The sequence below is a fragment of the Puccinia triticina genome, chromosome 14A, assembly GCF_026914185.1.
Source record: "Puccinia triticina chromosome 14A, complete sequence".
Taxonomy (NCBI): domain Eukaryota; kingdom Fungi; phylum Basidiomycota; class Pucciniomycetes; order Pucciniales; family Pucciniaceae; genus Puccinia; species Puccinia triticina.
Genome location: NC_070571.1, coordinates 1,630,733 through 1,642,398, shown reverse-complemented (window position 1 = coordinate 1,642,398; position 11,666 = coordinate 1,630,733). Strand labels below are relative to the sequence as shown.

The 11,666-nt window shown below is 54.2% G+C and overlaps 3 protein-coding genes across 3 annotated transcripts; 2 read left to right on the top strand and 1 right to left on the bottom strand.

The window, feature by feature from the left end:
* Positions 1-4,192: 4,192 nt before the first annotated feature.
* PtA15_14A125 (uncharacterized protein) lies at positions 4,193-5,372 on the bottom strand (the record flags this gene model as incomplete). Its single annotated transcript, XM_053162809.1, has 4 exons — positions 4,193-4,581; positions 4,642-4,843; positions 4,912-5,245; positions 5,317-5,372. The coding sequence occupies 4 exons, from the start codon at positions 5,370-5,372 to the stop codon at positions 4,193-4,195; spliced, it is 981 nt and encodes a 326-aa protein (XP_053026798.1).
* Positions 5,373-5,842: 470 nt separating this feature from the next.
* PtA15_14A124 (uncharacterized protein) lies at positions 5,843-7,229 on the top strand (the record flags this gene model as incomplete). The annotated part of the gene is made up of 2 exons (XM_053162808.1): positions 5,843-7,130; positions 7,204-7,229. The coding sequence occupies 2 exons, from the start codon at positions 5,843-5,845 to the stop codon at positions 7,227-7,229; spliced, it is 1,314 nt and encodes a 437-aa protein (XP_053026797.1).
* Positions 7,230-8,583: 1,354 nt separating this feature from the next.
* On the top strand, positions 8,584-9,647 carry PtA15_14A123 (uncharacterized protein; the record flags this gene model as incomplete). The annotated part of the gene is made up of 5 exons (XM_053162807.1): positions 8,584-8,611; positions 8,704-8,956; positions 9,023-9,182; positions 9,256-9,398; positions 9,479-9,647. 5 exons carry the CDS (start codon positions 8,584-8,586, stop codon positions 9,645-9,647), a joined length of 753 nt encoding a protein of 250 aa, XP_053026796.1.
* Positions 9,648-11,666: the final 2,019 nt, after the last annotated feature.

Sequence of the window (11,666 nt, the reverse complement as noted above, 5' to 3'; positions counted from 1 at the left end):
CTGCCTTTGATGGTTATAATCTGGACTGTAGCAACAGAAAGGTGCCTGTAGTGTGATTCTGGATGAAGTTGATTGCACTTGCTAGGGGAATTCAAAGTAATTGACTTGCATAAAATCACAGCAGCATAAAGTTTGGAGCTGGGAAAAAATGTGCCATCCAAGAACTTAAAACAGAGCAATGAATCTTAAATGGTACATACAGATTTATCAATCAAAAATGTTGTGATTTTATGATTTGATTTTTTTATTTATTTTGAATTTGAACACCCTACTGGATTAAGACTTCCTGAACCTTATTGAATTTCATGCACTGTGGTATAGCTTGTTAAAAAAGGGGTATTTTTGCATATTGGTGTAATGAGATTAGCAATTGGGACCTTACCTGCCCAGAAGCTGTATCCAATTATCAGTGGTGGGCAGATACACTACTTTACATCACAGCCTGCTTATTGCATATTTTGAACATTTTTTGTGAGCCAAATTTTGGAATTTTATCAGCTTAGACCAATTCAGGTGTAAAGCAATGTACTTTCACTGTTTTTTTTATGCTCATTTTTTGGGGGAGGGGTAAAGTAATAGAGATGGGGGATAATTCTTCTGGAGCCTCAGTAACTTATCACTTTGGGGGTTATGGTACTTTCCTTCATTTGATCCTAGTGACCCTGGTCCTGCGCTCCAACAAAAATATGCTGCGCTCTGGCAGGAATCAAACTTGCAAGCTTTGTCTGGTTATCAGCCAGAGAGAATGAGAGGCCACACTAGAGTGCCATTTGGAGTTATAATTGCAGCACCAACTGGAGTGCAAGTTGGAGTGCCGGCTGAATCCCCAGGTTGGTTGTACTGATGACAATGAAGACAGACCTGATCTGGGGCATGACTAAGGAACAATTAGCTGATATTTTTCAAAAAAGGATTGGGTAAATGGTAGAATCCTAGTCACTCTCAGTCTGAAATATCTTATGATCTTTATTCTCAATTTATGTCATTATTATTTTCATAAAAATAATAGTTAATTAAGACATGTAGCTCATAATTATTCTATCTAGACATGTAGTTCTAGAGTTTTTTCATCTAAATAGTTTATTTGAGACTTGTATTTTCTTCTGTAGTAGAGACATGAAGTTCTCTTCTTCAGTTGTTGTATCTATCTGTCACAAGTGCAACAGGTGAGCTTGAGTCATTGAGTGGTGGGGTGTTGGTTATCCACTCAATGACCAAGTGTGTACCGTGGGGTGTATGTAGAGTGTTGTACCGGGAAAAAATCTTGTCTTGATTGCTCCTGGCTGCCCGCCTCTTGACTGCTCCATACTCCAAATGTGGAGTTTGCACACCCTGTAGAGACTGTAAAATGAAGATGTGTCTGGTGAGAGTCAAACTCACGACCTCAGCTATGCTGAGACACATACTAGAGTGCTGCCTTTACCAACTAGGCTACAGACGCTTGTGGCTGCCAGCTGGGTGGTTGGTTGGTAGTGCTCATGGGTCAATCCAACAGCCCTCCATACTGTGGTGATACATCATGGTAGCAGACTAACAGACAACTCAACACACCCCACACCACAACATAGAGTATGTCCAATCAATGGCCGGTGTTGACCAGTCATGGAATGGAGGGTAAAAAATTGATGAGGGTGGGGTCATCAATGACAAGTGGAGTGTGTACTCCAACTGATGACCGTTTCATTGAGCTGAGTGTGTACTTGAACCAATGAGCTGTCTTATGGAGGTATTTATGTATTCCAGGTGATGACCGGTGTAGTGGATCCATTCTCACCTGGACGCCGTGGGGAGGTCTGGTTTGGGTTGGGGAGATCAGGGCGGGGGAACGCGCAGCTCTTCTTGAGCGCTCCCCGCGGGCACAGCCGCGCCACCACGCTCGGAGGACGCGGTCGTGAACCACTCTGTGCTCTCTCATGATCTAGGCCGCCAGCATAGCTGACTGCTCACATTGTGAGAGCCCTGGAAGTCAGGGAGTGACTTCCCAAGACTCTCGTGTGTGGGACGGGGGGAGGAATTGTCCCCGGTCCTAGAGCTGCGTCCCCGGAACGCTTCTCACTGTACAAAGTGCCCCGGGAGGGGGTACTTGACGGAGAGAAGTCCCAGTGGGAGGGGAAGGCAGTGGACCGGATCCTCCCGGAGCAGAAAGCCCCCGGAGGGTGTGAGGGTGAAGGCGCTAGACCCACTCGCGAACGTGAGTGTCTAGCCCTTCCTAGATTTGAGCAGGGCGGGTGGGACGGTTGTGAAAATTCTGAACCGGGGGGGGGGTGGCGAAACCCAGGGGAGCTGAGGTAGAGACAGGAAGTGAGCGAGGGAAGTCGGCACAAGGGAGTTGGCGGAGGGAGGGAAGGTCTCTGAGGGAGCTTCAGACCCTGAGTTCTCTGCGAGGTAGCCAACGACCTCCCCAGTCCCTGCACGCCGCTATCTCCGGCGCCAGGGGCCTTGGGCGCGTACAGCAGCCAAATCCACATGCGTGCTTGGGCTTGGCGCGTACAGGGAGGGGCTGGGCGGTTCCATGGACTCCACCCACCTCCCGCTACGCTCCCGGTAACACAACAAGAAAGTGTCCGGGCCACTCCTCCGCAAGATTACCCCGGTGAAAGTTGGGTGATTCGGAGAAATCCACTCTGCAGCTCTGCCAATGTTGTCAGGTTAAATAAAGTCAAGCAAGTAAAAAAATAAAGCTCTGCAGATGCCAACTGTAAAAAGTCCCTAGCTCCTCCTCAAGCCTCCCTTGACCAGGACAACAGGTTTCAAACTCTAACAGTAAAGACATGTCTGAGTTTTTTTTCTTTCTTTTTTTCAGTGCAGAATCATGAGTAGCAGTGAGAGTCAGGTGTCTAGGTGAGGGGAAAGTGTTTGAAACAAGACTGGGGGTCTGTTTGGGGAGGAGAAGATGGGGTCTGGGGGTTCTGGATCCAAGATGGTAGATTGCAGGATGAGGACGCAGTCTGGGATCTCCAGGCTCTCAAACCTTGAGAGTGCTGTCTGTGACAGGTACGTGTAAACTATGCACATGGGAGCCTGCACACAACATAAGGCCACACACAAAAATGTATGAATCAGCCAAAAAAAGGCCTATCCCCGGTGCAACCCAATGTATGACTTTTGGCAAAATTCAGGATTTTACATGCCACCCATTTATAGGGGGTTTTTAGGGGCCTATCACAACACCCCTCCTGTGGTGAGGGACCCAGGTAAGTTATAATAGATCTGATCCCGCAGCCTCAGGGTCTGCAGACCTCAACCCATGGCAAAAGTCTTCCATTGTCATTGTACCAAGAAGCTGGATGGATCTGATTTGACATGATTTTTTGGATGGACTTCTCCTACCTCGCCCGATGCAATCCTGGCTGAAGTGTATTCCACGATTGCTGCAGCTTGTGTGCCGGTTTGTAGGGCCCGGCGCGTCTGGTTGGCGAGAGCAGTCTCGGTTCACTTCAGTGATGGCTCGGGCCCAGATCATGAACGCGGCTTTTGCGCAGGTCTGCGTCGGTCATGCGCGTTTTCTGGAGGAGACTGGGGTTGGCCTGGCCATCCGCCAAGGCAAACCTCGGATAGACATCAAATACACATGATTTGCGCCCGGATCTGCCAAAACCCTCAAAAGTAAAAAAAGCCCAACTTGCCTGACAAAGAAAACTCGCCGACGTGCTTCCACACTCGGGAAGTATACAGAGGACGGTGTTGTGGGGATGTCCAATGCTGCAAAAAAAGTGTCAAAAGCAAAGGGCCTCATCGGGAATTGAACCCGAGACCTCTCCCAATGTTGGACCCAAAGGGAGAATCATACGACTAGACCATAAGGCCCATATACACACTGTTTATCTCCGGGTATCGATTCCCGTGTGCCAGTATGATTGCCGACCGCGGGGCTGCTCCATCTCCCCCTTTTTTAAATATTTATTTTCAATTTTGTAGTGCAGGTTTTACATTGCACACTGTATTTGTCTATGAACAAAGAAGGGCACTTGATCGCCAACAGAGACTAGACCCAAGTAGGTGTCTTCTCGACAGGACGACATGCCAGCCACGTCGTGCGGCGATTCAGCGGCTCTGGCAGCCTCGCCGCGGGCACGCCTGAGGCCCAGCAGCCCACACCCCGACGACAGAGAGTGAGGCCTGGGGCTTGCGGACTCCGATGACACATATGGATAGCGATTGCAAGGATGGACGACGAGCCGAGACAGAAGAGTTAAGAGAGGAGGAAAGTGGGCAGCCGTGGGCACTCGACGGCGCGGACGCGGGCCAAGACGTGCTCGACCGGGCCGTCGCCTGGGCCCCCCAGGAGGCCGGGAGGCGCGGGGGGCCGGGGGGCGCAGAAGCCGCGGAGCAGGTCGTAGGACGCGCGGAGGTGGTGGGGCGGGAGGGCGCGGACGGTGGCGATGACGGCGGCGCGGGGCTTGGCGGGGGCCTCGGCGTGCTGCTGCTGGGGAGAGAGGAGGGTGAGTTTCGGGGACGCCGGGGCAGCGGGGAGGGGCGGACGGACTAGGGGAGTGGCTGCAGGCGCGGTGAGCGTGAGGGTGGGCGGGGGGCCTGTCGGTGGGGCGGCGTCGGGCGAAGGGTTGGGGGCGGCTGCAGTGACTGGAAACAAGTGTCAGACAGACCCAGGAGGGGCAGAGAGAGAGAGAGACGCGTGTGTACCTGGGGTGTGCTTGGTCGGCCGCTCGGTCTCCGCGGGCGGCCCGGGCACCGCAGTCGGTGGGCTTCGTCGGGCAGGCTCGGCGGGGGAGCGTGCGCGCAAGCGTTCCTCGCGCAGCTTCTGTTTCTTGAGGAGGCGCTCGGGGAGCGAGCCGACCTGGCCGGTCTTGCGCTTGGGCCTGGCGGGGGCGTCCTGGCGGTAGGCCTGCGGGGCAAGTCAGCGCTGGGCTTGGCTCTCTCTGCAGACCAGAGGGGGGGGGGGGGGGGGGTTACCTTGGGCATGGTTTGCTGGAGGATGGCTTCGGCCGGCGGCTGTGGTGGGGTGCGGGTCTCAGACGGGGTGTCCGGATGGAGCCAGCCGTCGAGCCTGCGTTTGCGCGCCTCGCTCTCCCCCGGGGCCTGGGCGGGGTCGTTCGGCGGAGGCTGCTTGGGCCGGCGCTGGAGGCTGGCGTAGGGGTTGATGACCTCGGCGGGCTTGATGGGCGAGGGCGCGGGGGAGCGTGTCTGGATCTCGCGGTTGACCTGGTTGATGACGGCGGACATGATGGCTGAGGCGGGCTTCAGCTTGCGCTTCTTGGCCGGCGTCGGGTGTGTCTCGGGGGGTGTTCTGGTGGCTGGGGACGGCAGGGTTAGCTGAGTGTTGTGTTGTTTGGGGTTGTGTGGCTTACCTAGGGTGACGTTGCGGAGTGGGCTCGGTCTGAGCGGGGTGGTGTTCTTGATGAGGTTGAGTGCATGGTTTTGTGTTGGTTGTTGTTGTTGTTGTTGTTGTTGGTGTTGTTGTTGTTGAGTGGGTTTGCTGCTGAGGGAGTGTCCTGGGCCGAGGTAGAGTGTTCTGGGGCGGGTGGTTCGTGTTCTAGTCGTTCTGGTTCTGGTTCTGGTTCTGGTGGTGGTGGTTGTTGTTGTTGTTGTTGTTGTTGGTCTGTTGAGTGATGGGAAGTGTGGCTGGAATGCGGTTGGGAGGGGTTGTTGTTGTTGTTGTTGTTGTTGTTCTTGTTCTTCTTCCTGCGGTTCTTGTTCTTGTTCTTCCTGTTGTTGTTCTTCCTGCGCTTGTTCTTCTTCCTGCGGTTCTTCTTCTGGCGGCACTCGTTGTCTGCTGAAGAAGCTGAACAGATAGCTGGCCAGTCTTCCTGAGCCGAACTCCATTCTGTGCGTGCTAAGTGGTTAGGGGAGGACAGCCACTTCGACCCGCAACCACCACCACACCATGGCCTCCAAGCTCGCCCGCTTCGGCCCCAGCCCCGCCGCGGCCAGCTCCTTCCCCCGGGCATTCCGCGCCACCGGCCTCCACTGCGGCATCAAGAAGAGCCCCAACGCACCCGACCTGGGCCTGCTGCTCTCCGACAGCCCCGAGACCGTCGCCGCCGGCTGCTTCACCCGCAACCGCTTCAAGGCCGCCCCCGTCCACTACTCCCTCCAAACCCTCCGCGACTCCCGCGGGCAGCGCATCAGGGCCGTCGTCGTCAACTCCGGCTGTGCGAATGCGGTCACCGGCACACGCGGCCTCGCCGACGCCCGCGAGATGGCCCGTCTGCTCGACCGCCATCTCCACCCCGCCGAGCACCACCCCGCACCCGCATCGCTCGTGCTCTCCACCGGCGTCATCGGCCAGCTGCTGCCCATCGACCGCGTCCGCGCCGGGATCGCCGCCGGCCTCGCCCAGCTCGGCCCCGCCTACCCCGACTGGCTCGCCCTCGCCCAGGCCTTCATGACCACCGACACCTTCCCCAAGCTGCTCACCCACTCCTTCCGCCTCGGCCCCCACGAGATCCGCCTCGCTGGGATCGACAAGGGCGCCGGGATGATCCACCCCTCCATGGCCGCCCCGCCCCACGCCACCCTCCTCGGCCTCATCGCCACCGACGCCGCCATCCTGCCCGACGCCCTCCAGGCCGCCCTCACCCACGCCGTCGACCGCTCCTTCAACCGGATCTCCGTCGACGGCGACATGTCCACCAACGACTCCGTCATCGCCCTCGCCAACGCCGCCGCCGCCAACCAGCCCATCTCCCTCGCCGACCCCCACCACTTCGACCAGTTCCAGGACGAGCTCACCCGCTTCGCCCTCCGCCTCGCCAAGCTCGTCGTCCGCGACGGCGAGGGCGCCTCCAAGTTCGTCCACATCCGCGTCCAGGGCGCCCACTCCGAACGCGACGCAGCCTCCATCGCCTCCACCATCGCCACCTCCGCCCTCGTCAAGACCGCCCTGAACGGCGAGGATGCCAACTGGGGCAGGATCCTCTGCGCCCTCGGCTACAGCCCCGTCAGCCACCCCATCGACCCCGCTGCCGTCTCCGTCGACATCATCGCCCCGAACAGCCAGAAGCAGATGCAGATCCGTCTGCTCACCAACGGCGAGCCCGAGCCGCTCATCGACGAACACAAGGCCAAGCAGATCCTCAGCCACGAAGACCTCATCATCCAGCTCAACCTCGGCCACCCCAACGCACACCAGGCCAGCTTCTACACCTGCGACCTCTCCAAGGAATACGTCGGTCAGCCCCCCCTCTCTCTACACATTTATATACTGCCTCACTAGCCATCAGCTCATCCCTGCTTCCATCACAGCCATCAATGCCGACTACAGGTCGTGACCTCTGTTAAGAGAGAGATCTGAGCCACGAAAAACAACAGAGTTCATGCGGGCTGCACGCTACGCCCATCAACAGAACCCGGCTGTCTTTTTCTGTATGACAAAACGGAGAACCCTTTTTTTTTTTCTTTCTTTCAGGATTTTCTTGTTGGCAAAAAGACAAACACAGTTGTACCCTGAGCAACCTCAACGAAGGCCCTCTGTTGGAGGGCGGACGCCGTCCCGCAGGCGCGCCCCCGAGGAGGGACCCGCACGCACTCAAAAGGGTCGCTTCGGGCATACATCCGCCGCCTCTCTCCGGTCGGGAGGCGCGGGCTGGTGCGATGCAGACGCACCGCCGCCACGGCCGGACGAATGTGTGACGCTTGAGAAGTAATGTGTGGTCCATGAGACCGAGCCAGCAGTGTTGCTACTCACACCCAGAGATCTGCGCAACGGCGGCCAGCGGGACGAGCAGAGTGCTCGCTCTGGAGGCTCGATAGGATGGCGACCTCTCGGGGAGAGTCGACTTGGCTGGCAGGGTGTCGAGAGGCACGCCCCGGTTGGGCCACAACATGCATACATATATGGGCGCCCCTTGGCGACGGCCTCCTGCGCCATGCTTGCCGTCGATACATATTAATGCCCGAGTGCTGGCTGTATATATTTGAAAGCTTTCGGGCTGTATTCAGTCTGTATCGCTGCTTCCATAATCGCTCTCGCCCTCCAGCGTCAACACTCTTCTGGCTTAATATTTCCGCCCATTGAATGGGCCCGTTAGTTATCCCTCCAGCGACCAAATAATCCTCCTCATTAATCACAAGCGGAACCAGGCCGAGACCACTCCCCCCCTAATGCCAATTTGATCCCCCCATTTTCTTGTTTATTTTCCCATCGTCTATCCTACTAATAGTCTATCGATCCCCGCAACGAACAACTGTTCAGTCTAACCTATTGCGCCCCCGACAAGTTCTCCCTGACTTCTCTGAGCTAGCTCGCCGCCTCTGCACGTCTCACACCCTCTGAAGATTCGACCCATTCTCGGTAACTTCCTGCTTTGTGTGTTTATTCGGATCTCAAGTGCATGAGTGTAAAGAGAGAGAGAGAGAGAGAGATCTGACTATCTTCACTGGTTTGCTTCTTTGGAATTGTAACTATCAAGACTCGGCTCACTTGGCCACATAATGCAACTTTGAGAACCATTAAGACATCCGACTGTTTTATCTTTATATACATCGTAAGCACTCAGGCCTGCATCCAACCTGGTCCACTTCAATCCGCCCAGTAATCAAGCTGAAGAGCAATTGTTCATAGATCTTTATCACCTGGACATCAACATCTAGCTGCAAAGAAAGCCCAGACGTTTATCAATCACCATGGCCTTCTTCATCCCCGTTCCCGCCTGTACGTTATACTGCCTGGCTGCCGTCTTGTGGCGGACTGCTTTGGGGTCCAGAAGCTGACCGACAGAGCGTTCCTGGGTCCGGATCCTCCAGCCTCCTTCTCCATCCCGCACAGATCCCAAGTGGTTGCGAATTTCTACGCGCACACGAACCCGGAGAGCCACCCGTTCCCGCAGCCGGTCGAGCTCCGCTCGTCGATGAGCGAGGACGAATGGCACGCCCGGACCCTGGCGATCTGGACCCACTTTGCGCGCTACACGTGGGCGAGAGTCTTGCGCGCATACCTGGTCTTGGCCCTGCTCCTGAGCTTGGTCGGCCCGATCTCGGCCAACCTCGTCGTCCATCGGTCAGTAGTCTTCTCCCGCTCGTCTGTCTTACCATCCCTCCTCAACCTGCTGCCATACATCCCCAGAATCCTCTACAATGGCGTCGAGCCCATCAGCTTGAACTCCAGCGACGACGAGATTCGCGAACGGCTCTCGCTGATCAGAAGAGGCCATATGATCAACTTCATCGTCGTTTGTCTCATCTTTGTGATCCTTTGGGCTCCCTACTTGAGCTACAAGTCTCTGGTAAGCCGCCTCTGCTCATCTTCGCTGCCGTCCCGCCAGATTCCTGATTGATAAAACGCTGTGGTGGCCTTAGGGACGAAGACGACTAGCAGCCTTGCTCAGGTCTTTCAATCAGGCCGATGCAGCCAAGGGCAACATGCAGGCTTTAAACTGGATTTGCAGCCGAACCTCGACATTCCAATCCAACGGAACAGTGGTGATTGAGCTTCCCGTTGCGTACGTCCCATTGGCCTCTGAGTCCGCCAGAAGAAGCCCAGTGTGTTTTACCCCGGACTAACCGCCCGAAACATGGGCAGCTTTGTGTCTGCGAACCAGCCCAGCCTGTTCCACCAGGCCGCCTATCTGCCGGACTACATCCAGAAGCCGGCCGCGCCCCAGGCCCCGCCCATGTATACCCACGCGACCGCCCAAAAGGGCCCCGGGCTGGCCGGCGCCACCCACGCCGACGTTGCGCACAAAGCCTGAGCCGAGCCGCCTGGCCTTGCCGTCCAGCGTCGAGAGTCATCCGGGCACGTGGCCTCGTTCTCCATCCATCCTCAACCGTCTGGCCCCCTCTGGAAGTAGTCTAGACCTGGACAGCTCGCCCACGCACCTCTAAAAAACATAATCTTTTATCACCATCCTCGTCCGATCTGCCTGCCAACGCCCCTCGGCCGTTTCTTGCGCGGTGGGCAAGCCGGGGCCGGGGGACTCGTCCCTAGTTAATCTTTTCTTTATTTCTGCTCTTCTTCTTTTTTTTGTTGCCAACATTAGCCGCGCGAGGAATGAATTTATGCAGGTTTTTCCCGACGTCTGTCGGCGGATGATCCGCACCTCGGCCCTTAGCTTCTGCCTCACGAACCCCCCTGAAAAAACACATGGGAAACAGCCCCCGTTTCCCCCCGCCAATGTCCATACCCAATAAACAAGCTCTGAAAAGTTTTTCCTCAGATGTAGTGGCATCCGCAGCCGATCAGAACGCTCTTTCTTTGTGATTAATTGCGAGGTTGAATGGCTGCACCTCCCCTATCCTAATTTTCCTTGGCCTTATCTCCCCTAACAACCTCATTAGTACACAGGTGTAAATAATATCAATCTTATTGTATGGAGAATGTCCCGACTCTGGAACTTCTTTAGTTTTGTATGTATATGTGATCTTCACAAAAGACATTCTGAATCCAGTTATCCCCCTATCTAGCTATGTTATGTATTGTCTTCTCTTGATTTCCTGAAATCTTGATACACTATATATATATATATATATAAATCTAGAATTTGACCAGGAAGATTGCATAGAGCTACAGCTGTTATTATAGATTAGATCATCTCCCAGATTCCTCATCCTCTCACTCCTAATGTTCCTTGTCTTTTTTTTCCTGATTCCTTTCTCCACTTATCCTCACCAACTGAAGGTGCCCTTGGCATTCTTTTTTGTTTTTGTTTTTTAACAAAACTTGTAATTAAACTGAAATACACAGGTGTATATAATGTAATTATCCATAGTGATTCAATCTCTCTTTTGTGTGATATCCACTGCAAATATCCCATCATTTTCCCTGGTTTTCAAGAAGAGAAAGTGGGATGAGCTGGAACAGAATACATGATTTCTACATTTCTGGCTGAAACAGACTATTGTTGAATTTACCTCAGCTGAATCTAGGCTTTGTTTCACCCATCAAACCAATCCAGTATTGAAAGTAATAGGAAAGATGGAGCAATGCACACCAGGGGTGTTTGCTCAGCCTGGAAGTGCCACATTGCTCCTCTCTTGAGGAAACTTTCAAGATTTCTTGTGGAACTTTACTCTGGATTTGTGCTGGAGTGTGTGCTGAATTTATGCGTGTTTGTGTGTTGAATTGATGCTGAATTATTCTGAATTCATGTTGGAAATGGGTTGATATCTATGATCCACTTGAAAACAACACCAACACCAGGGGGGAATGTGTTGCACTCTCTAGAGAGTGCCAGACCGTAATTTTATGAGTCGTCCTGTCTGAAGCAAGATGAATGTCTGCCTCATCTGAACAACAAGTAATATCTCCCAGCATGGCCAAGTATTGCCAATTTCAGGGGCAGCTTGAGTATGTGTTGATGTTGTGGCAATCTGAAGTCCTGAAGCAGTTATGTTGAAGTGGGGTTTAATTGCAGCCCAACACCATAGTAAGTGGATTTCACCTTCTCCTCATTCAACAAATCAAGGCCAAACAACCCTGCTGCGCCTTGGACTTGGGTGGTGTGGGTGTGGGTGGGCTTGTTCCATACAATGCGGTTTGGGATATTGACATCTGGAGACGATGATTGACCACTTCCCCTTGGGGTTTTTGAGGACATGACTATGTATATTTAGAATAGGCCACCTGGGTGAAGGGGCCTTGGCAGGTGTTGTCTGGCTGCCATGCCAAACTACACCTTCATTAGCCTACGTGCCTTCGATTGACCTGTATGTAGATCACGTATAAACAGTTGCACCATTAATATGCCATGATTGTTGATTGATGGCCAGTG